At 67.7% G+C, this 16,754-nt stretch overlaps 2 protein-coding genes across 4 annotated transcripts; both read right to left on the bottom strand.

Annotated features, from left to right (window-relative positions):
- Positions 1-923: 923 nt before the first annotated feature.
- On the bottom strand, positions 924-13,274 carry PITPNM1 (phosphatidylinositol transfer protein membrane associated 1). 3 transcript variants are annotated; one of them, XM_058305098.2, is made up of 24 exons: positions 13,080-13,274; positions 12,057-12,174; positions 10,636-10,850; positions 10,439-10,560; positions 10,055-10,279; positions 8,289-8,609; positions 8,117-8,212; positions 7,933-8,040; positions 7,055-7,116; positions 6,717-6,967; positions 6,265-6,454; positions 6,061-6,168; positions 5,674-5,831; positions 5,394-5,587; positions 4,802-4,972; positions 3,989-4,153; positions 3,617-3,765; positions 3,400-3,510; positions 2,922-3,038; positions 2,651-2,799; positions 2,417-2,566; positions 2,155-2,338; positions 1,859-1,987; positions 924-1,448 (listed from the first exon to the last, which is right to left on the bottom strand). In XM_058305098.2, the coding sequence occupies exons 2-24, from the start codon at positions 12,132-12,134 to the stop codon at positions 1,185-1,187; spliced, it is 3,717 nt and encodes a 1,238-aa protein (XP_058161081.1). In that variant the 5' UTR covers positions 12,135-12,174; positions 13,080-13,274; the 3' UTR covers positions 924-1,184. The 3 variants fall into 3 exon arrangements, with proteins under 3 accessions (XP_058161081.1, XP_058161082.1, XP_058161083.1); XM_058305099.2 differs by lacking the exon at positions 4,802-4,972; XM_058305100.2 differs by lacking the exons at positions 924-1,448; positions 1,859-1,987 and having other exon boundaries at positions 2,176-2,338; positions 2,446-2,566; positions 2,668-2,799.
- Positions 13,275-14,318: 1,044 nt separating this feature from the next.
- Positions 14,319-16,436, bottom strand: CDK2AP2 (cyclin dependent kinase 2 associated protein 2). Its single transcript, XM_004481610.5, has 4 exons — positions 15,830-16,436; positions 15,412-15,512; positions 15,196-15,328; positions 14,319-14,826 (listed from the first exon to the last, which is right to left on the bottom strand). Exons 1-4 carry the CDS (start codon positions 15,909-15,911, stop codon positions 14,759-14,761), a joined length of 384 nt encoding a protein of 127 aa, XP_004481667.1. The 5' UTR covers positions 15,912-16,436; the 3' UTR covers positions 14,319-14,758.
- Between the last annotated feature and the right edge of the window lie 318 nt (positions 16,437-16,754).

Genomic DNA, 16,754 nt, shown 5'->3' with positions numbered 1-16,754 from the left:
TGTTGAGGGAGAAGTAAGGCAGGTACAAGCCAGGTGGCCAGTGTGGAGGCTTCTTGGGGAAGGGACAGGACTTGAGCTGCGTCCTCAAGGGCCCAGGGAGATGAGGAAGGACATCAAGGGGTAGTACTTGACAAGGCTGTGGCTGGCAGCCACATGAGGGCTGGGCTGTGTCTGTGAGTGTGCATGGGGGTGACCCCAGAAGGTTCCAATTGGGGAGGACCTTTAGGGCCAGGTGAGGGGCTTGGGGTTATCCCAGGAAGCCAGGGGGGAACCATGGTTTAGAGCACAGAGGGCTGTGGCCCTGGGCAGCTGGGGTGGGACAGGGCCAGGAGCCCTAGCGGGCTTGGGGAGGCACCCGAGGAAGGGGCGCTGAAAAGCAGGTGCCTGGCTGGGGGCTGGGAGGCTGGAGGGATGGTCAGGCTTGGGGCGCAGACTGGAAAGGGGGCATGTTTAGAGGCTGGTGCCGAGTCTCTCTGGTGGGTCCTTGGCCCGGGCCAGTATGATGTGGGTCACAGAAGGGGTCTGAGGGAGGAGGGGAGGGCAAGATGACACCCAGCAGACCCCACGGGGGTGGGGCAGCCACAGGCAGAGAGAAACTGGAGGCTGCTGGGAAGGCTTTTGCCTGGCAACTTGTGTGAGGTGGGATGGGGAGAAGGGAAAGGGGCTGTGCCCTGAGGAAGGTGGCCTCCCAGTGCAGACCCCACCCTGGAGCCCAGTGTCCCCAGGCCTCAGCTTCTGGAGGCAGGCGTTTCAGTGAGAAGCCGGGGTGGGGAGGGTTGGCGAGGGGGGAGTGGCTCTATCCAGGGAGAGGCCTCGGGGGCCCAGGACCTATGACCCGTGCCAGGTCCCTGTCCCTCTCTGTAGCCCCCAAGCTGACAACTGTGGCTCGGCCCCCTGCGATGCCAGGCAGGTGGGCAAGCAGGTGGGATGCAGGTGGTGTTTATTTTCATGGGTGTACACACGCTGGAAAAACCTCTGGGCCCTTGCCCACTCCCTCCTCCCTCCCCCCGGCGGGGTCCCCCCACGTGACAGGGAAGTAACACTGAGGGACAGACGGATGGTGCAGGGGGTGGAGCTGCTGGGCCGCGGCAGCCGGGGGTGTGGGCCCCCAGCCCCCCCACACGCGGCCCTTGCGGCTCCTCGGGTGTGAGCGTAGATCACCCAGGCTCGGCCCAGCTCGGGTCTCACTCTTCGCTGTCCAACTTGAGGCTGACGCTCCGGGCCTTGCCACGTGCCAGCGCGGTGGGCGGCGTCCCTGGGCCCTCGCGCTCTACCTGGCTGGGGCCCCTGGAGCGGAGCAGCTGGCTCTGTTTGCGGAGGAAGTCCACCGGGGCAGCCACGCCATAGCCGCTCTTGGCCAAGGCCGCCCTCGGGGGTCCCGTGGGGGCGTGAGGGTGGGAGCCCGTCTCCAGTTGGCCCAGGTGGGCCACGTAGCCGTCCGATAGGAACTGCGGGCAGAGCGGGCAGGGATGAGGGGGCCGGCTGGCCTGCAGCCCTGTGCTGCCCTCCCCGGGCTTCTGAAGTGGCTGGGGACTGGTTAGCGAGCCCGGCCCAGCCTGACCCCGCCTCCTCTCTGCGGACAGAACCCCAGGCAGGGAGCTGGGGCGCCCTGGTTTTCCTCCTTGTTCTGCTCCTCTCAGGGTTTCACTTGCCTCATCTGCAAACTGGGATCTTGACGGAAAATAACAGGCTAACATATACCAGGTACTGCTTCGTGCCCGGCCCCGGGCATGCTGAGGGACGGTTAATCATGGGAGTCTCAGGATAAGCTGACAAGGTCAATGCCACTGCCAGGAAACCAGCTCAGAAAGGTCTAGGCCCATGACGCTGAGCCCTGGAGGTCACACCAGGCCCTCACCTGGCACTGTGCCTGCAGCTTCCGGACAGCACGGCCCACGATGTAAGTCTGTCCTGGGGGCAGGCCCAGTGCCGCATAGACGGCCACGTCTTTGGGGGACCCGTAGCCGGCCACGATGTTCAGCTCCACCTGTGGACGGAGAGGCTGGTCAGCTGCCCCAGGGGCAGGACAGAGTGGTGGGGCCAGGCTGCCTCAGAGCCACGCGGGGATGCAGGACCACAGTGGCCTCTCCTGACAGTCGGGCCAAGGGGTGCCAGACCGCTGGGAACCGGCCTCCCCCTCGCCCGGCGCCGCACCTCCTGCACCAGGCTCTGCAGAAACACGGCCTTCTGGCGCAGCGGGTCGTGGGTGAGGCCGTCGCAGAAGGAGACGACGCCGTGGGGGAAGTTGTGCTGCGACAGCCAGGCCACCACGCGGTGCTTCTGCATGTCGGGCCGGCCCGTGACGTACACGATCAGGAACCCCGCGTCCTGCCAGTGCCTGCGGAGCGCGGGTGGCGGTCAGCGCGGCGGCCCGGGGCTGCGGGCGCCCCGCGGCGGGGCGGGAGGCGGCTCCTACCTGACCACGTCGACGGCGCCCGCCCGCACCTTGGGGTCGCTGCCCATGATGGAGACGCTGGCGGTGAAGGAGCCGTCGATGCTGAAGACCACGGCCTCGGTGCCGCGGGCCACCACCGTCAGGCAGCACTCGGCGTACGTGTGGTCGCCCCTGCGCACGGGGGGTGGGGGGTGGGGGGTGAGCGGGGCGGGGCCTGGCCCAGCCCCGCCCCCCGGGCCCGCCCGCCGCGCTCACCTGACCACCATGCGCACCGGGTAGACGCCGATGCCCAGCGCGCGCTCGGGGGGCACCGGGAAGGCCAGGCGGCCCGAGCTGTTGGTGACCTCGGTGCCGAAGTGGACCCACTTGCCGGACAGCGGCTGCGTCATGACGTAGACGTCCACCTGGCCGGGAGAGGGCCGGAGGGTCCATGGGGGGGGCGCTAGGGGCGCCGCCGGGCGGTTCCGGGACAGGAGGCAGGGCCGGGAGCCCGGGCTGGGTCTGCCCGGGGCCGCGGGGTCCTGACCTTCTCCCCGGTGAGCGTGACCACGTCCAGGGGCCCGTACATGAAGCGCCCGTTCAGCACCTGGGGGCGGCCCTCGCACACCACCGTGTCGCTCGCCCGGTGGTTGGAAGTGACGTTCTGGCGGGAGAAGACGGGGTGGGCCGGCGGCCAGGGCAGGACGGGGCTGCGGGGCTGCAGGGGCTGCAGGGGCTGCGGGGCTGCAGGGGCGGCTGCGGGAGAGGCGACCGGGTGTGCCCTGGCGATCCTGCCCGTGGTCCCAGGCGGGGTGGGGAGGCTCTTGTCCCCAGAGGGCGTGGCCGTGCAGGAAGGGAGGAGGGGCAGCGTGGGGTGGGAGTCAGCGCGGGCCCCACGAACCTGACCTGGGTGGGCGGGGTGGGGACCAGCGCCACCGAGGGGCGGGGCCAGCCCTGGGGGCCGGAGCCCCGAGGGGCGGGGCAGAAGCGAGGTCTGGGGTCGTGGCTGGGGCTGGCGGGCGTACCCGGATCTTGACCTGCGTGCGCTTGCGCTGCCACTTCTCCCGGGGGAAGGCCGGGCTGTAGATGGACGGCTCCTCGCACTCGGCCAGCTGGGGCCGCTCCTTCTCGATCACCTGCGGCCGGACGGGGTGCTGCCCCGTGAACTTGGGGGCCAGGCCTGGGGCTGCGGCGCCCCCTGCTTGTCCCTGCCCCTCCTCCCCCCGGCCACCCCAAGCCCACCTGGCGCAGGATGAAGGCCACCACGTCGGCCGACTCCCAGTAGCTGGCGTGGAAGAGGTGGGGCAGCGTGACGGTGGGGAAGGCGGTGAGCGCCTCGGGGCAGTACAGCGAGTAGTCGATCCGCTTGGTGCCCCACCACCGCTCCAGGACTGCGCAGCCACGGGGGGCAGTGAGGACAGGGCTCCTGCCCTGGGCCCACCCGTACAGCCGGGACAGCCCCCCTCCCTCCTCCTTCCCAGCCTACTCCTCGCCTTCTCCAGCCTCGGCTGAGACCTGGCTAGGACGGGGGTGGGTGCCAGGTGGGGGGCCAGCGGGAAGGCTGGGGGTCCTCTCCCAGGCGGTCCCCCCCAGCGCGGTGGCTGGCTGACTTACTCCTGACCACCTCGCTGGTGGTGCTGGGGGCGGCTGGCTGGGCTGGCGGCTCGGCGCCTAACTCACTGCCCTTCCAGAAGGCACCGCTGGCTGAGGTGGGCGTCGAGGGCACCAACATCTCCAGCTCCTCCAGAAAGAGGCCTGAGTGGGTCTGCAGAGTGTCGGCTGCGGGCAGAGGGGCGCCCTCAGCAGCCACGTCCCGGCTGGGCCAGGCCTGCCCTCCGGCCCCCCCCCCCAGGGGTCCCAGGGCAGCTCAGCCCCTATGCCTTCACCATCTGTCCTGCTGCCCAACCCCGTCCTGGTCAGGTCACAGCCGAGGCTGGACTGCCCCATAGCTGGGTGGGGTGACGCGTGGGGAGCTTGCTCTCCTGAGGGTTCACCCAGTCAGCCGGCTGCATTCCCGCCAGAATGCTGCCACCCCCACCCCCGCAAACACATGCCCATCTGTCTCATGGGCCCAATAGGTACTTGCTGGCACGCACAGCTGTACGAGCCCAAGCCAGTACCTATACACATCTACACTACAAGTGCACACGGAGAGAGTGCACCTGCGCACAGGCACACACACGCCCCCTGGTGAGTACCATTGTCACTCAAGTCTCCTCTCTAGCTCAATTACCACCACTGCCCCCCACTCCTGGGCAGAAAATGTCAGAGGGTGCTAGAGATCCAGCCCAACCCCCCACCAAGGGGCCAGGGGTGTGGTCCCTGGTCCTGGGAGGGGTGACGTGAGCGGGTCCTGATGATGTAGGAGCTACCTCCTATCCCCTTCCTGTTGGTCTCCTCCCCTCCCCCATCTTGGTTGGGGTGTACCCAGCAGCAGGGACGCGCCATCTCCCAGGGGGAACTTCTGGTAGCGGGGCACGGCCAGCGGGGCGATGGCCTGGAACTTGGGGGCCAGCAGGGGCTCGAGGCGGGAGGCACAGGGGTCGGCCGCGTGGAAGAGGTTGTAGATCTGTTCACAGGCTGGGCGCATCTGTGCCACTGGGTGCACAGGAGATAGAGAAGGGTGGGGAGGGGGCTCAGCTGGGCATTCTGGGAGGAAGGAGTGGCCCTGAGCTGGCATTCACTGGGAGGTCTCGGGGGTCCTGCCTTTCGGCAAAAAGAGGCTCTGACCCTTTGATTTGTGGCTGTGGCTCAGGACACAGCATTTACAGGGCCTGCCTGGCCCCTTCTCATGCAGAACATCTCGTGGGAGTGAAGTTCCTCCCAGTGCACTCTGGGAAACTCAACCCCTACAACTCTTATCTCTCCGGGCCTCAGTTTCCCCTTCTCTAGCCAAAGAATTTAATTTGCATGGTAGTAACACCAAGCGTCTCGGCTGAGATGGAGGGTCAGATGGGATGGAGGCTCATCTGCGCCGACCAAGGACAAGGGGTGGCCCATGCCCTCCCCGGGGGCTCACCCTCCAAGGCGGGCATCACAGTTTTGCGCAGAGCCAGCACCAGGCCCAGTGGGGAGCCGAAGAGGAAGAAGCCGGAGACCTTGAAGTCGAGGCGGGCAGCGCAGGTGGGGCCGTCGGGAGCCTCGCCCGCCGTCGGGGGGCAGGAGGCTGTGCTGGCCCGCCGGGGCTCCCCTGGGGAGGCGGCCGCCTGGAGGCTGCAGGGGACGGGGTGCTCAGTGCAGGGGCTCCGCAGTGCAGCCTGAGCCCTTGGTGGGAGCTCCGGGGCTGGGATGTCCGTCACCTGTTCTGGAAGCCCTCCGGCTCCAGACTGGCCGCGTCGCAGGGGGTGCGCTGGGCAGGCAGGGCGGAAGGTTCTGGACTGGCCCGGCCCAGCCCCTCCGCCCCATCTGCCAGGGGGTCCCGCACTGGGCCGACCTCAGGGGAGAGCAGCTCATTGTTCTAAAGGGAACGGGACAGAAACCTCGTTAGGCCTGGAGCCCATTCAACTTTCTACTTATTTGGAAGCGGGAAGGAGAGAGGCTTGGGGCTTGGGCAGGGCCCCAAAGAAAGAAGGCAGGCAGCGCCCGGGAGGAGATGCGGCAGAGGCGCAGGCGGCCTGCCTGTGGCGAGCTGACCTCCGGAGGCCTGGAAAGGGAGAGGGCAGCCCCGGCCCAACGGCCACACTGACCATGCTCCCGCGGCGGCTGCTGCCCCGGCTCCCCGTGCCCACGTTGGCACTGTGGCAGAGCGCGTCAAAGCCCAGGATCCCGCCGACACCGTCTCCAATCAGCACCACCTGGGTGAGAGGGCAGGTGGCATCTAGGGCCGCAGGGAAGGGCAGGCAGACAGATGACTCGGTGGCAGGCTCCCGGGGACACCCCTAAGCCCTGACCTGCCCGCAGAAGCCAGCGCCCTCCGGCGAGCGCAGGAAGGCGGCGTAGGCCTGGTTGGTGCGGGCGATGACGGTGGCCACGGCCCCCTGGTAGCGGGAGGACGAGGTGGCCAGCAGTGGCAGGGCGGCCAACGGGATGTGGTCCTGCGAGCGGGAAAGGCTGTCGCCGTCGTGGCTGTAGGGGCTCAGGCTGCAGGAGGAGGAGGGGCATGGGTGGGGTGCCTCCAGCCCCCTGCGGGCCCCCACGTCCCTGTGCCACAAGGGAGTCCTCGGCCACGGAGCCGCTGATTGGAGATGGAGGTCCAGCGGGCCAGGCAGGCCAAGAGCCCAGGCGTCCAGCTTCCCGCCCCCTGCCCCCCTCCCACGGGGTCGTTCCGATCCCAGAGGCCCCCAGGTGGCTGTCCTCGCCTTGGAGCCCCCGTGCCCCCCGGCCCTCCACCCCTGGCCAGTACTTGGAGACAAGGGCAAAGGCGGCGGCGCAGATGGGTGGGCAGGGCACCAGGCGCAGCGCCACGTGGCCCAGGGCCTCGGGGAAGTGGACACGGGCGACGGCCTCGAAGGCCGTGCTCAGCGTCTGCACGTCGGCCTGCTTGGAGTTGGCGTCGCCGGGGCCCAAGTCCAGGATGTTGCCACTGTGCAGGATGAGGAAGAGGGCATGCACCGCGCAGGCCTCGGCCCCCGGCTCTCTGGCTCCGTCGAGACCCTGCGGGGGAGATGGGCCTGGTGCGTCAGGGCAGCGGACAGGCCGGTGAGCAGCAGACAGGGACCCGGGAGGGCCGCCCACACTCACCTCCGAGTCCCTGGCCGCTCGGGCCCCGTCCCCGAGGCCTTTGGTGGCCTCAGTGCCAGGCTCTGTAGGGCAAGAGAAAGCCTGTGAGAGGACCTGGGTGGGGGGCCTGGCATCCCCTCGCCTGGCACCCCAGGCACCCCTACTCTGGTGTCTGCCTGAGATGAGACCCTCTTATCTCCCCTGACCTTCTCACACCTGACTCGCACAGGTCGTTGCACATTTCCAGACCTCTGTGCTGGCCCCGCTGCCAGGGACAGCTCTCCCCACCATGGCTGGCTTGCCTGGCAGACTTCTACTCTTGCCCTGTCCAATGGGGGACCACTGGCCTCCTGCGGCTGTTGAAATTTAAATGAATTAAATGAAAAAAAATAATTCAGTTTCTCAGACACCCAAGCCACATTCCAAGTGCTTGGTAGCCACACGTGGCTAGTGGCTGCCATGGTGGACAGGCCAGCTAGAGAGCATTGCCAGCACCGTGGAACGCTCCTTTGGCTCCTGCACAGCCCACGTCTACCTCACGCCCCACACGAAGCCTGCCTGGTTCCGGACCAATCCCTCCATCCTTTGTGCTATGGCTGCACCCCGAGAGCCCGTCCCCATCCACCCACCCGTCCATCCACTGTCTGTCCATTATTCACATGTGCATTTAATGACCCCCCCTCTCTGGATGGTCATGCATCTTAGGACCCCGATAAACTCCTGACCAGGTGGTTCTCTGAGCCCCTGGTGCCCTGCCCGGAGCCAGCTGGGCCGAGAGATGAGTGTTTGCTGAGTCGCACTGGCTTCTCTGAGATTCCAGTGGCAGGCAGAAGGGAAGGGACGGCCCTCCGGCTGCGCCAGGGGTGCCGGCTGCCGGCGGCCTGACGTGGGAGCCTCACCTGGCGGCCCCTCGGCCTCCGTGGGGGACACGAAGGCGTCGATGAAGTCATTGGAGTTCCATTTGGTCATTTCTTTGGGGAAGACCTCGTCGCTGTCCGAGAAGCCTTCTGAGGAGCCAGGGGGCTGTGTCACGGTGGGGGGGTTCCCTGAGTCCCCCCAGCTCCCCGGGGCCACGGGGCTCACCGTGGGCATCAAAGAACTCCTCCTCAGAGCTGTTCTCAGAGTCGCGGGCAATGTTCTGCATGCGCCACTCGGACAGGCTCTGGGGGGACACGCCCCCTGCAGGGCCGGCTCAGCCTCCTGGGAGCCCGGCCGCCGAGGGCCGCCCCCCTCCCAGCTCGTCCCGCAGCCTCACCTCCGTGCTGGGACGAGTGCGAGGAGCGAGAGGATGAAGACCACTGCTTGCCGAAGCTGGCATCAGGGGAGGCGTCAGGGCCCGGGGGCACCTCGGGCCCATCGGGGGTGCTGGCACGGCTGGCCCGGGCCTCGGTGCCCGGCCTCCCTGGGGGCTGGGCCTCGGGCCCCTCGTGGCCCATGTTGCACTTGGCCATGCGCTGGGCCAGCATGCGGGCGGTCTCCTCCTCCAGGGCCCGGATGTCGGCCATGCTCAGCTCCGTCCACTCGTCCTGCCAGCACCAGGCCTGGCGGTGGGCTCGCAGCATCACCCGGCGCAGACCTACGGGTGCCCGGGCGTCAGACCGCTGGCTGCCCCGGGCTTCCCTGCCGCCACTGCTGCAGCCACACGTGCAGCCCTCGAGGCTGGGCAATGGCTCCCCTGGGCTGCCACCACCCAGAGCCACAAAGTAGGGCAGGGCCGTTATCCAGGGGATAAGAGTGGAAACTGGGGCACCTGCTTCCTTCGCCTTCCCTCCTCACACACTGCCTCTTTATCCCCCTGGACACCCCAAATCTCAAGCACTGACTCTACCCCCACCCTGAAAGCTGGAACTAAGGCTTGTTCTTGCCCTCTTTTGACTGGCTTCTCACTAAGAGTTAACAGTTAATTAAGACATCAATGGTTAATGAAATTGTTGATTTTTAATGAAGGTGCTAATAGTTAATGGAAGTGTTGGCACTTAATGAAGGTTGTAGCAAAAGATGATGCCCTTTCTGGGATGTTTTCATCCTAAGCAGGAAAAATCGTTTCAGAATCCAAGAAAATAAAGTAATAACAGTTGAATTATCATCTTCAGTTTCTGGAAGGAAATCTATCAGAATCTTAATCCTTGTTGTATGTGTGTGACTTTAATTTTCTTATTTGAACTTTTCTGTATTTTTAAATGCAAGACAACGAGCCTGTGTTACTCTCTGAGCTAAACTTCCTCATCTGTGAAGTGGGAACGATACCAATCCCTCTCTTGAAGGGACGCTGATGGCGCTAAGGGGGGTGGGTTCCTGCATGAACAGTCATTGGCAAAGGACCTGGCCAGCTGTGACTGCTGTTAGCCCTTCAGCTCCTCCTCGCTTACAGCGCGCACTGAGGCGCAGAGCTGGGCAGCCGCTGGCTGGAGGTTCCCTAGGGAGTCGGGAGTGGAGAGAACCCAGGACCCTGGTGGACCCCCGTCCAGGGATCGGCCTTCTGGCTGGGGGGGTGGTTGCTCGCCCTTAGACCTGGGGGATGGCGCAGGGCTGAGCAGGAGCCATGGGGTCGCACTTAAAGCGAGGCATGGAACAGGGTCCCGGGGCCCCCAGTGGCTGGGACTCAGGAGGTGGGAGTGGGAGGGTAAGACCTCAGGGCCGCAGTCGCGGAAGCTGCACTCCCTAGTGTGTTGCCCAGTAGCTCTGTGCCCGTGCCATTCCCTGGCGGTCCCACTTGACCCACAGGACAATGGAGAAGCAGAGTCTCAATGGGAGAAGCAGCACCTCTGAAAATCAGCGCCAGCATTGACCTCGCAGCTCATGTCCCCAGTTTCCTGTCCTCCCGACACGCCCAGACCTCAAGGTTTGGCTCTCCTCTCCCCTGGCTAGGCTGGGAGGCCCCTCTGCCTTGGCGCCCACCCCGCCAAGTGGAAACGATGGCTGCACGCTCCTGGGGCCCCCGGCAGTCGGGAGAACTGTCTGGCTCCGACGGGGGCCCGGTGCCTGCCGGGAGAGAGGCCCCGCCTGTGGCTGAGTGCTCACCCACGTCGTGGATGAACTGCTCGATCTTGGCCTGCATGCCCCAGTAGCGGAACTCCACCTTGCACAGCTTGTAGGCGCACATGAGGGGCCCCGTCCGGGCCGCCGTCCGCGCCCAGTCTTCGGCCAGCGGCCCCCGGCCCGTCTTGACCGAGCGGTACAGCCGGGGGTCCTCTTCCGCTTTGTACTCGCCCGGGGCCACCGCGTCACGCACGATGTCGATGGTGTCTGCGGCGGGGGTGGGGGCAAGCATTGAGCCACCCCAGACCCCTCAAACCCTGCCCTGCCTCGGGCTTGGGAGGGCCACCCTTCACAGACAGGAAGTGAAGGCCAGGAGAGCCTGGGCCTGGCCCGCCCAGGCAGCAGGGCCCCCAGCCCAGGCCTCACCCAGGACGCGCTGTCTCCTCTCTGCCCCACTCAGGTTGAAGACATTGGGCTGCTGCCCCCCGTCAGGCAGGTAGTAGGTCTCTATTTCGATGGAGAATTTCTCGACGAAAGGGCAGGTATACCTGGGCAGAGGGCAGGGGTGAGGATCACGACCCCCGCCCATTGGGCCCTCAGGGGCCCCGGGCTCACCCACTCACCGGGTTCGGGTGTAGGGGTAAGCGTTCCAGGACTCCTCCTCCACCTGCAGCGCGGCCTTGGGCAGCAGGGCCCGGAACCAGCCTGGGATGTGGGAGCCCACGTGGTAGACCTTGTGCGTGTACTGCCCGCTGCCACCGGGCCCGTCCGTGTACGGCCGGTTGGCCAGGATCTCCACGCCGCTGCCCTCGCCGCTCGACTCCTCCCGGCTCTTTTTCTGTGGCCCAGGGTGGAGCAGAACGGGGAGCTCGACCCTGGAGCCCAGGTCTTGCCCCGCTCATCGCCCCGGACTCCCCACTGGGCCTGGGCCCCACACAGCTCCGGGACCCCAGTCCCAGCCCTCTTGACTCCTGAATCCTGATCCCAGCCCCCTGGGACCAGCTGTTCTGCCAGCCCGCCCTCCTTCAGCCTTTCAAATATTTATTCAGAGCCTCTACCCTAAGCCTGGCCTTGTCTGGGATTATATTGATTGGGACGAAAGATCTCTGCCCTTGTGAAAATTCCACTCTAGTGGAGGGAAAGACACAAAAGAGCAGATTATCTGGTATGTCCGAAGGTGGTTAAGTGCTGTGGAAAAAAGAGAATGGTATCAGGTAAGAGCTGGGCTTGACATTTTAATTGAGGTCACATGACCACGCTTGAAGGTGAGGGAAGGTTCTGTGTTGGGGTGGGGCAGGGGCGTGAGTGTTGGAGGCAGAGGGGAAGCCCTACAAGGCCAAAAGGTGGCAGCAGACTGGACAGGGCCAAGCGGCAGCCACAAAGCCAGCGTGGCCTGAGTGGAAGACAGGAGAAGGCCTCCCCTCCCCCTGAGGCCCGGCCCCTGGTCCCCTGCCCTCCCTGGGGTCCAGCTCCTGCCACACCCCTCAGAGCTGGCGAGCACCCGGACCCTGCCCTGGCCAGCTCTGGAGCTGCCGTGGTGCCCTGGGGGACCCTGAGGCTGGCGGCTGGCCCTCCCTCTCCCCACCCCCGTCCTCAGATGCGGATCCCAGGGACAGCCCTGACCCCCGTGCCAGGCCCTGATACCCTAAGTTAGCCCCCTCATCTCCCTGGGACTGGCCCTGGGCCCCTCTCCCTGACTCCTGGGGCTGCCAGGACCCTCTCCAGCTGCCCCCCCCCCCCCACTACTCTTCCCTCCTTCCCCCTCCCCGTGGGATTCCAGGTGGAGGAGGCTAAAGGAGAGCATGCGTGAGCTAAGCGTCCAGGGCCACCGGGCACACGGGGGTGGGGAGGCACCCCTCTGCCCGCTGTCCCTTTCCCCACACGCTTCCCGCCCCCCACATCGGACGGTGGCCCTTCTCCTCTCCTGGGCTCGGGGGTAGGGATGGGGTGGGGGTGAGCTGGCCCCGGGGCCGCGCCTGGAGATGCCCGGCTTGCGCGCCCCCGGCAGGTCGCCCCGGCGCCGCGGTCCCCGCCCTGCTCCCACCTGGATCATGTAGAGCTGGGCCACCTGGTACTCGTCCAGGCTCATGGGCAGCAGGATGTGGTACTCCTTGATGAGCATCCTGCGGCGCTCGGGGGGCCGCGCGCGGCCTCCGCTCCGCCTGGCGCAGGGCACGGCGCGGCCGTCAGTGTGGGGCGGGGGCGCGCGGCCCGGAGCCCGGCGCACCGGCCAGGGGGCTCGGGCCGCGGGTCCCCATGCCCGGGCCCGCCGCGGGGGAGGCGGAGGCGAGCCCAGCGTCGTGGGGGGGGCCGCGAGCCGCAGCGGGGCCCGGCGCTGACCTCCTTTCCGCGCCCCCCCCTGCCCGTCGCCTTGGCAACCGCGCGCTGACGCGGGCCCCCCGGAGCGGAGCGCGCGGCCGGGGGCGCAGCCCCGCCTCTCCGGCCCGCGCCGCGTCCGAGCCCCTACGTCCCGGGCTTCCCCGGGGACCTGCCCCCCCGAGCCCCATGCCCCTCCGCCCGGGCCCGCCCCCCCCTGCATCCCCTTCGGCGAGTCGATGGTGCTCTGGGTCCCCGCAGGTCCGCCTCGAATCGTGTCCCCCGAGGCGTCTCGCCGCGGGCAGGACCCGTGCGCCCCACTCCTCAGCATCCCTGAGCCAGCTCCCCACCCCCTCATCCAGACCCACCTTCCCGAGCGTGTGAGTCCCTGCGCCCCTCGGCTCTGCCCTCCCCACTCCGGCCCCCTCCCCGGCGTCTTTCCTGCAGCCCCCGGCCCCGTTGCCTCTCGCCCAACGTCTATGCAGCCACCCCATCGTGCTGCCCGAGAGCTGACACCCTCCCCAGGGTCGAGGCAAGAGGGGCTCCACTTGGCGGCCACGGGTCCTCCGCCCCGGGAGGGCCGCGCCGCCCACCTCCGCCCGGGTCCGGCGCCGCGGTGCGGCTGCAGGCACCCCAAGCCCCGGGCCCTCCCCACCCCCGCCGGAGGCGAGAGGCCCCGCCGGCCCCACTTCCCCCTGCTCCCCGGCGGCCGGCCCGCGCCGTGCTCCCGCCCGCTGACGTCCCGGCTCACCTTTAGGCTGGCGCGGGCGCCCCTCAGCCGGCCCGGGCCCGAGCGGCCGCGCCGCGGGTCGGAGCCCCGAGCGCCCCCAGCCCCGGCCGCGCGCTCCAGCAGTGGCCGGCACCCCTGGCCGCGCAGCGCGGGCCCATGGCCCCGACCTTCCTCCCCGCCTGCCCGCCGGCGCCCCTGCCGTCCCCTCCCCGCCGCGTCACCGCGGCCGCCCCGCCCCCTTCCTGGGCCCGGCGGGCCTTCGCCACCGCGGCGGGTCCTGGCCCGCGGCGGCGGAGAGGTGACCCCTGCCTTCCTTCCCCACCCGCAGCGGAGGTGGGGAGGGCAAGGGCTTCTGGCTCCTTGTGTGCTGCTTGGGACCCCCGGGACCCCGGTTCCCATCTCCACCCGGACTGGGTGTACCATGAAGGGGCGGAGTTTCCTTTGGCAGGTCCCATCCCCCCGTCTCCAGCCCCTCACCCTCTGCGGCGTCAGGAACCTGTGACTCAGGGCAGGGGAAGTGCCACCCAAGGTCTGGCCAGAAGCAGGTGCCTGACTTGCCTCTGCAGGGCCCCAGGCCCAGGGCAGGGCCCTGCCGCCCCAAAGCCTGGAGCCAGCCTGCCACACCTGTGTTTCTGGGGCCACAAATCTGGCCCACAGCCACAATCCCAGGGGCAAAGGCCACAGGCACTGGGTTCAGGAGGCCACACCCAGCCTGCCCCAACGTGCTGGGACAGTGGATGACAGCACCGAGCTGGGCCTCCCGCACGGGGGAGCCCAAGCCTCGACCCTTACCCCCGCTTCCCAGCCAAGTGTGGCTGGGGGAGGGACGCTGGAGCCCTTCTCCCACCCCCAGAAGTCAGAGATGGGGTGTATTCAGGGCGCTTAAGGCATTAGGGCATGAAGGCATGTTAAGGGATTGGCTCCAGTGAACTGGCAGTTCCACCCGGCCAGGATCACTGCTAATCTGGGGACAGAACCCTCCAGGCCCAGGCCCGCAGGCAGTGCCCTCCAGCCAGGGAGGCAGCCGAGGCCCTGCACTGCCCCCTGGCGGCACCACACCAAGGCGAGCAGAACTCAAACCTTCCCGCTATTTAGAGGGGGGAAGCGGAGGGAAGGAGCCGCAGGGCTCAGGGTGCATGGGGCAGCAAGGCCAGCCTCAGCCCACCCCACCCTGGCTTCCCCCTCCCTGGGTCTCCTTTTTCCCTCTATCTCAGACCTGGATCCAGAAAGGCTCAGAGCTGAGAAAACAACTCCAGATCATTTTGTATTTATACAAAACGGGTTTATTAGCAAAAGACACACTAAGAAAAGAGTTGCTATGGCCCAGGAGTCAAGGCAGGGAGGTGATAGGCCTTCCTAGGCCTTGCTCGGAGAGAAGGGGGACAGGGACAAGGTGGTGAGAAGTGCTGGGGAAGTGCTGAGTGGTGGGGCCCCAGGTAGAAGGCTCCAGCTGGATCAACGCCGTCAGCAGGTCATGGGTGGGCCTCACAGGTGACCTCACTGCTAACTACTGCAGGGGGCCCCAGCTAAGTGCTGCTTGCTGGAGTGGGAGCTGCCTCCCGGTTCCTGGAGGGCACGGGCCAGGGACACGGGGCAGAAAGCCCAGGATGGGAAGTGCAACTCGGGGTGAAGGCCAGGAAGAAGCAGGTGCTCTGCAGTGGCCAGGCAAGGTCCAGACGCCGAGGCGGCGGCGCTTCCTGTTACGTGCGGGCGTTCCGCTCGGTCTCGGCCAGGCACTCTCTGACTAGGGCCCGGGCATGGATGATGCCTGGGGTGGGGGCCGGGAAGTAACACACCTGGCCTCAGAGACCCTCCAGTCGCCCGCCCCCCCCTCCAGAGAAGGATCTGCCCGCCCCCCTGCCCTCTTCCTTTACAGTAAGAGGGACCAAAATCTAAGGAGGGGCTGGACAAGATGAGAGGTTTGGCTCTTCCTCAAAGTCATCCTGTTAGAATACAAATTCCCAGGTCCCTTCCTGACAATGGACTCCACTTCAGTACAACTCAAAAGGTCTCACTGGGCAGGGACACGGGCCCGAGGCTTGGCTCCATGTCTGGGCCTGGGGATGCCCAGCCTTCCCTAAGAAAGGTGGGCCCTGTGTGTGCCCTGGGCAGGGCAGGACGGCCCGGCCCCGCTTACCTCTCTTCAGGCGCTCCATGGCGCTCTTGCTGCCAGCATAGGTGGGCCGGATCTCTTTGCCCATCTCCTCTATGACCGACAGCAGGTCCGTGTAGGTGCTCTGCGAGCCCTGGGCACCGGGTGGCTTCATCGCCTAGCCAAAAGGGAACAGGGCGGTGAGCTCAGGCCCCGGGCGGGCCCTCCGGCCCCCCTCGGCCCGCCCTGGGCCGCACTCACCTGCACATAGCCCATGGAGGGCGGCCCAAAGTCGTTAAACAGTGGTCTGAAGGGGGCGGCGGCTCCCGGGACCGAGCCCGACGGCGACGGGACACTTCCGGCTGCAACCCGCGCGAGGAAGAGGGCAGCGGTCGGCGCGGGGCAGGGACGCCTCCTCCCGGCGTTCCAAGCTCCCTGCCCGGAGTCGCCCGACGCCCTCCAAGGGGCTACTTCATTCCAGGCCGGTCAACTTCAGGGGCAAACCCCTCCCCCTGCGCTCCACCTACACGCCCTCACGTGACCACGCCCACAGCACAGGCCAGGAAACTGAGGCTCGCGGACCGCAGGCGGCAGGCCCGGTGCGGCAGGACGCAGGCCGTCTTCTCGTCGAGGCCTCGCCCGCCCGGGGAGGCGAGGAGGGCCGGAGCTGGAGCCTCACCTGTGGGGACCGGGGTGCCGGGCCCAGGGGTGCTGGAGCCGGGGGTGCTGCTGGGGGCGGGGGCGATGGGCTTGTAGGACATCCCCGACTCCTGGGCGCGGGCGGACGCCGGCCGGCGGCTGCTGCGGGGTCGGCTGCCCGGCCGCTCGGCCGCGCTCTGATTGGCAAGCGGGCCGCACGCCCCCGGTAAATAGCGCTCCGACCGGAAGGGCGGGCGGGCCCGGCCGCTCCCTCACTCCCGATTGGCGCGCCGAGATGTCACTCGAGCCTCCTGATTGGCCGAGACCGGCCCCCACGGGCCGCAACCGCTGCTGATTGGCCCCCGCCTTCCGGACCTCGCACCTGTCTGCCTGGGATTGGGTAGGGAGCGGCGCCCTCCGCAACTGGCGAGTTCGCGGCCCGGGCCAGCGCGCTCTCAATCCGATTAGTCCCCAGGCCCCGGGGGCGGGGCCTCGGGAGCCGGGACCGGGGTTCGGGCCGCCGCGGGGCGCGCCGAGGGGCTCCTCCCGGGCGCGGGTGCGACCCTTGCGCGGCTTCGCACGTCAGCTTCGCGCCGCCGGGTCTCGGTGCAGCCCGGGTGGCCGCCGCCGCCGCCGCCGCCGCCACCGAGCGCGCCGCTCCTCTTCGGCTGCCGGAGGACGCAGGGCTTTGACGTTCCCAGCCGGCCGCCCCACCCCGTGCGCTTTTACGTCACCTTTCGCCGGTTCAACACCCTGGCCGCCATCTGCGCATGAGCCCGCTGGCTGCCTCCCTTTGTTCCCATGGCAACGGCGCCGGCCCCAACGCCATCGCCCGGGGCTCTTGCCCGGATTGGCTCGTCCTCTGGTCGAGGCAGGTGGTGAGAGGAAGGGCGACCCGTGGAGCCTTCAACGCGCCCCGCAGACCCCACGCCTCTGCCGCAGTTAATGACAGCAGCAGCGACATG

The sequence above is a fragment of the Dasypus novemcinctus genome, chromosome 10, assembly GCF_030445035.2.
Source record: "Dasypus novemcinctus isolate mDasNov1 chromosome 10, mDasNov1.1.hap2, whole genome shotgun sequence".
Lineage (NCBI taxonomy): Eukaryota > Metazoa > Chordata > Mammalia > Cingulata > Dasypodidae > Dasypus > Dasypus novemcinctus.
The sequence above is the reverse complement of the archived record's forward strand: the minus strand, read 5'-3'. Positions and strand labels throughout refer to the sequence as shown.